This window comes from Charadrius vociferus, unplaced genomic scaffold (genome assembly GCF_000708025.1).
Source record: "Charadrius vociferus isolate BGI_N301 unplaced genomic scaffold, ASM70802v2 scaffold964, whole genome shotgun sequence".
In the NCBI taxonomy this organism is placed as follows: Eukaryota; Metazoa; Chordata; class Aves; order Charadriiformes; family Charadriidae; genus Charadrius; species Charadrius vociferus.
In genome coordinates this window covers 660,458-668,903 of record NW_009647945.1, presented here as the reverse complement: position 1 = coordinate 668,903, position 8,446 = coordinate 660,458, and the positions used below count along the sequence as shown (strand labels likewise).

Below are 8,446 nucleotides of genomic sequence, written 5' to 3'. Positions count from 1 at the left end.
TTCTCGTCCCGGGGAGCCCCAAGCTGGACGCAGTGCTCCAGATATGGCTTCCCCAGGGCAGAGCGGAGGGGGAGGATTACCTCCCTCGACCTGCTGGACACACTCTCCTTGATGCCCCCCAGGATGCCCTTGGCCTTCTTGGCCACCAGGGCACATTGCTGGCTCATGGGCATCCACTGGGCCCAGTTCCCTTTCCACAGAGCTGCTCTCCAGGAGGTCAGCCCCCAACCTGTACTGGTGCATGGGGTTATTCCTCCCCAGATGCAGTACCCCACACTTGCCCGTGTTGAACTTCATGAGGTTCCTCTCTGCCCAACTCTCCAGCCTGTCCAGGTCACACTGTAAGGTGGCACAGCCTTCTGGCGTGTCAGCGACCCCTCCCAGTTCTGTGTCATCAGCAGACAAGCTGAGGGTACACTCCATCCCTTCATCCAGGTCATTGATGGATATATTGAACAGGACTGGACCCATTACTGACCAATTACCTCGTTTTCTCTTTGCTAAGATAAATCAACAAGCGAAAACGCAGCGGGGGTGTAGCTCGGACAAGGTACAGGAGAAGAAACCCCCCAGCAGAGCTGCAGAGGATGGGTTAAGCTTGGGGGGGAGTGTCGAGCGGGCTGATGCTGCAGCACGGCACGGGGGACCAGAGGGAAGATAACCCGCACGCGGCAGCGGTCTTCGCCAGGCTGTTTCTGCACCAAGGTTCCTCCCAACATCTCAGGGGAACCGAGGCAGCAAAGTCACTACACAGGGGGTGTTTGGCCAGGAGTGATCTTATCTACACCACCAACTTCTCCTGCATCAGCCCCTGCACACCAGTAATCCCGCCTTTTATTTGGGAATCCCAACCTTTCCGGCCAGCCAAGTGCCATAACTGTCTCAGGAGGGACTGATACCCGAAGGTACGCCAGGTGAGTTCCAGCTATGGTCTGGGTGGTCTCTCCTGAAGTTCTCCACGGCATCTCAGCACTGGATGGATTCCCATCCAGGAAAAAAAAATCCAAATCACCCTTTTCTTCTAATGGCGTGGCTCTCCAAGAGGCAGAAGAGCATTTTTGAAGTCAGCCCTCATGCACAGCTCCATGCCAGTAGGGAAGGTGATGGCAGAGCCACCAACCATCAGGAACCAGAGCACTGAGCTCGGAGCACTCAGGAGCACCAGGTCTCTCCTCTCTTGCTTGGCTCCTCTGCTCCCTGCTGTCGCACTCCTGATCCTGTGAAAGCTCTTGGAAACTGGCTCCTTCGAGAGGAAGCGGTCCGTTGTGCGATGTCGGCTGTCTCCTTGCCTTTTGTGGAGAAGACGAGCACGGAGATGTTTGTACCTTCATCCTTCCCTACCACTGGCAACGTCAGTTTAGCAAATCTGAGCATCTGAGGAGGGGCCAGCTTTTGTTTCCAACCTTTCACGGCCCCCCCGCCAGCCTATAGATTCTTGCCTGGTGTTTTCAGAGGCCACCCTCACGTCTTCCAGACCATCTGGAAGTAGGACCTTGCCCTACGCTGTCATGTCTCCAGATCTACCATTCCCCAAATGAAGTGATAAACAACGTACAGGGAGTGGTTTAGCACACTAAGAACAAAATCCCTCAAAAAGATGTCGCTGGGAAAGCCCCATCGCAGCACATCTCAAGTTCAGTCCAGGCTCTGGAGCGCTGCACCATCTCCAGTGGGGACACAGAAGGTCTGAACCCAACAGACTACGTTTCTCAGGGACTTTTCGCAGCCTCCTGCGGAGCAATCCGCTGACTCCTGGGATATCCACGGACCGCCGGTTGGAAGCAATGACCTCAGGCGTGTTAGCACACGCACGTACGGAGTCAACCGCCCGGTAAACATCCTATAGCGTGAGGTGCTCAGAGGGTACACCACCGTCCCCGCCATCTCCGGCAGGAAGCCAGGCGGGAGAGACCTGACCGAGTCGGAGAGGAAAGTGCCTCCTGTGAAACAAAGGGTCATAACCGCTTCTCCTTACAAAGCTGCGGAGAAAGGAAGGAAGAGATGTGTGCAAGAGCGACCCTGTACGAGGCAGCAGATGGTATCGGCATCCTTTGGGAGGGCGCTTTCTCCTCCTGCGCAGAGCAGAGCTGGAGACTAGGCTGGAGGGCTTGCACCTATGCTGTCATAGGATAGTTTGGGTTGGAAGGGACCTTTAAAGGCCATCTAGTCCAACCCCCTGCCATAAGCAGGGACATCTTCGACTAGATCAGGTCGCTCAGAGCCCTGTCCAACCTGGCCTTGAATGTTTCCAGGGACGGAGCATCTACCGCATCTCTGGGCAACCTGTTCCCCAGTTTCACCACCCTCACCATCTGAATCTGCCCTCTTTTCATTTAAAACCGTTACCCCTTGTCCTATCGCAACAGGTCCTGCTAAAAAGTCTGTCCTCATGTTTCTTATAAGCCCCCTACAGGGACTGGACGGGGCTCTGAGGTCTCCCCTTTTTGGCCTTCTCTTCTCCAGGCTGAACCCCCCCAACTCTCCCAGCCTGTCCTCCCAGCAGAGGGGCTCCAGCCCTCCCAGCATCTCCGTGCCCTCCTCCGGCCCCGCTCCAACAGCTCCATAGGATCACAGGATGGTTTGGGTTGGAAGGGACCTTAAAGATCACCCAGTTCCACCGCCCTGCCCTGGGCAGGAACACCTCCCACCAGCCCAGGTTGCTCCAAGCCCCGTCCAACCTGGCCTTGAACACCTCCAGGGATGGGGCAGCCACAGCTTCTCGGGGCAACCTGTCCCAGTGTCCAGTGTTCCATGTCTTCCTTATGTTGAGGGCTCCACAGCTGGATGCAGTACTCCAGTTGGGGTCTCACAAGAGCGGAGTAGAGGAGCAGAATCACCTCTCTTGACTTGCTGGCCTTGGTTGACAACCACTCTTGAGTCATCTGCTACTTGTCCCAACTTCTACATGGTTTGCAAAACACCCTCAAATCAAAGCAGGCAGCGGGATTCCCATCGTACAAACCGGGTGGGTGCTTGCACCACCACCCTGAGGAACGGAGAGCCCTTGGGCACAGCCCTGCTGACCTTGTCCCTGAAAAGTAGGCAGAAGACAACCAAGGACAGACTCATGGAGGTCAGCACCTGGCCACCCTCTCCCAGGGCAGCCGGAGCAGGTTGGGAGGAGAGATGTTGGGTCTGCCAGGTGGCATTGGGCCGGGTTGACCCCGGCTCATTGTGTTTGGAGAAGGCGTCGAGGGCAGCTGACCCTCCATTAACTGGAGAACAAAGCGGCTAAATAAAAACTGGAGCTGGGAACGGGCTGCGGAAGTGGGACACGGCTTTCCTGACTAATCAACCGGCATCTGAAGGAAACCAAACTCAATGGCAGGGAAACAACTGCGTAAACACATCCCGAGGGAAGAAAGGCAGCGAGAGGAAGTGGGGGGGAAGACCACGGGGGCACCGTCCCCTGCTGCCTCCCCCTCCTGCCCTCACCGCTGGGGTGGCAAAGCCCAAAGCACCGGGATGGAGAGCGCAGCACGGAAACCTGCTGCCAGCTCCAGGGTTTTAAGGGTGCCCATCTTCATTTACCCACAAAGCCATCAACCGCACGCTCCGACGGGCCTCAGAGGTAGGAGAGGAGCGGACCTGAGATGGCGCATCCCTCCTCCCCCTGCCCGCTCCAGTGGCATCTCGGCCTAAAGCGGGATGAAGGGAACGGAGCAATTTAACGGCAGGGTGAAGCGCTGGTACCCTGCAGGATCCCCTCCAACGCTGCAACAGCATCCTACTGCCAATAAAGCACAGCACCAAGGCGTGCTAGCCGGGAAAAGCGTGCTCGGGAAGCACTCCCATCCATCCCAGTACAAAACCAGTGACCCCACAAAGGGGTCAGACCCAACATCTCTCCTCCCAACCTGCTCCGGCTGCCCTGGGAGAGGGTGGCCAGGTGCTGACCTCCATGAGTCTGTCCTTGGTTGTCTTCTGCCTACTTTTCAGGGACAAGGTCAGCAGGGCTGTGCCCAAGGGCTCTCCGTTCCTCAGGGTGGTGGTGCAAGCACCCACCCGGTTTGTACGATGGGAATCCCGCTGCCTGCTTTGATTTGAGGGTGTTTTGCAAACCACGTAGAAGTTGGGACAAGTAGCAAGATGACCTTCTCTCCAGTACCAGCATTCCATGCTTTTTGCCTGGGAAGGGGCTGTACTCACAACCGCGCCAGCCCGTGGGGCAGGGTTTGGGTTCACTCGCTACCTCACTACCCCGGGACCACACAGACGTAGGGATTTCCACCTTTTCTGACAAAAAGTGTCTTTTCCGAGAGATTCTGCTCTGCCAGGCGCAATCCAGGAGGGTCCTGGCCCAGCTGTGACCCCTCGCTCCCCCGGGAGCCGGAGCCCACCAACCCGTCCACTCTCAGCACTGGGTGGTCACAGCCAGATGGGACCAGGAGTCACCTTAAACGTCCGAGGCCAACGAACCCGTTCCTTTTCCCCCCCTCCTCCCAAAAATCTGCCTCTGGGTAAAAGCCAACGACCGCACAAAGCTCAGCCCCAAATAAATTTCCAAAGAAACACTTTTGGGGGGCGTTTTAAGGAAGAGGAAAGCAGGTGACGATGACAGAGCCCGTTAAGACCTTACCCCCCCCCCCGGGGGTCAAGCAGCCCCAGGCTGGGGCAACGGGAGCTCCGGCAGATCTGCTGGACGTGGGGAGAGCCAGGCTCTTTCCAAACGTTACGCTTGAAGAAGCGAAGCCAAGAGGCTCTTCCAGATAGCTAACGGGGGCCACGGCGGCCGTTAGGATCTGCGCCATGCAGCCGGCTATTTTTAGACCATCCGCAAGGAAGGAAACCTCAGACGACCATCGGCGTGAGCTGAACTGCAGCTCCTCGGTGGCAGAAGCTGCTCCACCCGGGGCGGTCTCACTTCTGACGTGGGAAGGACGGAGGAGACCCCCAGAGGGGCTCGCGGGGAGGTGGCCGGCGCTGCAGCCCCCATCCCTCCGTCACTGCCTACGGCCGCCAGCAGGAAACAGGGAGAGCTGAAAGAAAACACCTCCCCCCAAACCAACCCCCCCAAAAACCCAGCTGGATGCTGGTGAGGACGTTTTTAAGCTCAAGGAGGGGCGAGTGATCCGAGACGTTCAGAGAAAACGAAGCCTGAGGAGGAGGAGAGCAAAGCCTCCCTCTCCGGCGGGGATTTTTTTTTGCAAAGCCCCGTCGGCAGCATCCTGCGCGGGGAGAGGCGGCCTTGGCTCCGCACTCGGATTGCAATCCAAAACCGCCGTGAAACGTGCTTTTGGCTGGGATGACCTGGCCCGGGGAGTACAGCAGGGAGGGCCTTAAATAGCAGCGGTGGAGGAGAAGGGGCAGCGGAGCTATGGCGAAGGATGAGCCACAGACAAAGGGAAGGTGGAAAAAAAACTTCCCCATGTGCCAGGATGATTAATGAAAGGCGCTTTTTTTTTTTTTTTTTTTAACTCCCAAGTCTCCAGAAAATAGGATTGTCCCTCTTCATCTCTCTCTGCTGAGGTCTCACCCGACACTCAGAGCAACGAAGCAGTTCACGGTCAACACGAGAAGCCTGGAGCAGGCAACATCAAAAGCGCGCGTTGAACCCTTTACAGATCCATCTTCGTTTCAGGCACCCGAACCCACATCATCCTGAACCCATTTCAGGGCTCTGAGGGCTTTTACAAAGAGAGAAGAGGCTGGCACCCAAGGTCCCGTAAAAAACAGGACAATAATGACGTCCCTCCACAGCAGCCGCTGCAGCATCCTGCTGCGAAACAGAGTCCTAAATCCCCAAAACGTGAGCTAGAATTAAAAAGGAATAAAATAAAGGCTGTCCCCTGGTCTGTGCCACAGCACTCGATCCCCAAGTGATGCCATCTGGGGATGGATATACTGACATTGAGGAGGGCACGGAGATGCTGGGAGGGCTGGAGCCCCTCTGCTGGGAGGACAGGCTGGGAGAGTTGGGGGGGTTCAGCCTGGAGAAGAGAAGGCGGAAAAGGGGAGACCTCAGAGCCCCTTCCAGTGCCTAAAGGGGCTCCAGGAGAGCTGGGGAGGGACTCTGGATCAGGGAGGGGAGCTACGGCATGAGGGGGAACAGTTTTACACTGGAAGAGGGGAGATTGAGATGAGATCTGAGGAAGAAATTCTTTGCTGTGAGGGTGTTGAGCCCCTGGGGCAGGTTGCCCCGAGAAGCTGTGGCTGCCCCATCCCTGGAGGTGTTCAAGGCCAGGTTGGACGGGGCTTGGAGCAACCTGGGCTGGGGGGAGGTGTCCCTGCCCAGGGCAGGGGGGGGGGACTGGATGGGCTTTAAGGGCCCTTCCAACCCAAACCATTCTGTGATGACTCTAGGACGTGAATTATTACTATGTGAGAGTCTTCTCCTTCTGCCCAAGCAAACCTGACCAGTGCCACCAAACATGGAGCCCCAGGAGCAGGGATGCACGGAGCTGCGGCACTCACCGGAGGAGCTCAGCTGGCCAGCCCTGGCTGGGACGTGAAGCTCCACTGGGCCAGGTCGCACATCGGAGCCATCGGAGGGACCGTGACCCTCCGTCTGTCCCGCCGGGGAAGAAGCGATCTCGGCCAGCACTTCCAGGTCCTTCAGGATAACCTGCGGAGAGAAGGGAGGGCGCGGAGGGGGTGAGCGCGCCCAGGGGCGAGCTCTCCTTTCCGAACCCACGGCAGGAGAGGGCGAGATGGGAAGCCAACACCGAATCCCAGCGCATCGGGAAAACCGCAGGGAAAAGAGCGCTGAATAGGAAGTTCCAAGTGGAAATTTCCAATAATTGCCAAGGGGATGGGGCAGGAAAGAGAAAAGGGGAGGAAAAAAAATGCAGTTTCTGCTCCGCGCCTTAAGGGAACACGGGAAATGAAACCAAATTTACGCAGTGATGAGGAGGGCTTGCTTCTCCCTCGTCCCGCTTCGGGGAGGTCTGGGCTTCGCTTCCCCGCTCCCCTTCCTAACCGACGGTTTGGGACAACCCCAGCAAGAGGACGGGGATGCTCTCAGGGGCAAACAGCAGCCTTGTCCCCTGACCAGTGCTCCCAGCTCACCCCGTTTGGGGCAGCACTCCAGGGCAAGCTGGGCTGCCTGCGCTGGGGATGGCGAGGCAGAGCTGCCGTTTGGATTTCATAGCTCTTTCCTTCCAAAAATCGCCGAATTAGTCTATATATAGCATTGCTGCAGAAGTTATTACAGGGTGGGTGGCTTTTTTTTTGCGTCCTCAACCCTTCTCACGTCTCAGGCTATTTTGGGTCGTCTCCCCCTACTTCATTCAAATGTCCTTGGGTCTAGATGTTTCATCAGCCGTCCCCGATGCTCTGCAGCGGAGCAGGATCGCTGCCAAAAAGGGCCCCATCACTACGTCTGACCCATCTGCATCTGGTACAGCACATCCCCCAACCACCCCTTGCCCACCAGCACGGCATCCCAGGCTCTCCACGTGCTCTCACACGGCATCGTTTGGAGGAGTTATGAAGTTTTAGCTTCTGAGCTACCAAAAAAAACACCTTACCCCTGGAAAAAAATAGCTAACAAAGCCTTTTTTTGATCATGCAGAACTTGAAAATACAACCCCTGAAAATCAGAAAGAGAAGCTCCTGGGTTTTTCTGCTGCACAAGTATCGTAAGTTGGGTTTATTTTTTTTTTTTTTTTAGATAATTAGGGTTGGTTTTCAAGCCCCCAGCAGCCTTTGAGAAGGCAGCTTGGTGTCCGGAGCAGAGCCGGCCGTGGGGAAGAACCCTGCCGTGGGCACTGCGAGGCTCCAGCACGCTCGGAGAGACCCCGTGCCTACAAACATGATTAAGCCCCAGCCCGCGGCTCCCCAGGCGAGGGAGAAAAAAAAACAAACAAACAAAAAAATGAAGACAACAACAACTTGTACTGCTGTCCCCAAAGAATACAGCACCTCCGTGATGCTGTCAAGGATGGGACCGCGTTGCCAGGACGGGAGGTCACTGCCATCCATCGCCAGCCTTCATCCTCTTCCAGGGAGGGGACTCTGTGGTCCCTGGCACAGGGATGACCTTGGTCCTCCCTCCCCACGCAGCTTTCAAGCATCAGCAGTATCAGATAAAGCAACGCTGGCGGCGTTTCGAGCGGAGGATGCCCCGGAGCAGAGCTCACCGTGCCCAGTCTCTTGAAACCCTATGTAGATTCTCTAGTGGCTAATCATCTGGCTCAGCTGAGCTTGCAGCCTTCCAGCGGGGGAAGGCGCTAATTTGGGTCTCGAGCTCTCCCAGGTGGGGAAACAACACCCGTGGAGGTTTCCAACTCTTATTGTTTTTGGCTAAAACTGGCAAAGAGACTGAGGGTTTGGCTACCAGGGTGGGCAGGTGGGTGAGTGCGAGCAGGGACTCTTATTCAAGCTGCTGATTTTGCCAAATGCAGCATGAGTGCCAGCACCACCAGGATGAGGTATCCCACCACGCCACGGCTGTATCAACACGTGGCTGATGCACCATGTGAACCAACTGCCTGCGACTGCCATC

The 8,446-nt window shown here is 56.7% G+C and overlaps 1 protein-coding gene across 1 annotated transcript in view; it reads right to left on the bottom strand.

Annotated features, from left to right (window-relative positions):
• VAC14 (Vac14 homolog (S. cerevisiae)) overlaps positions 1-8,446 on the bottom strand; it is a 71,198-nt gene that overhangs the window by 31,856 nt on the left and 30,896 nt on the right. The window contains exon 13 of the mRNA XM_009883267.1: positions 6,415-6,565. Coding sequence (XP_009881569.1) covers positions 6,415-6,565 — 151 coding nt within the window. The remainder of the gene's footprint in view (positions 1-6,414; positions 6,566-8,446) is intronic.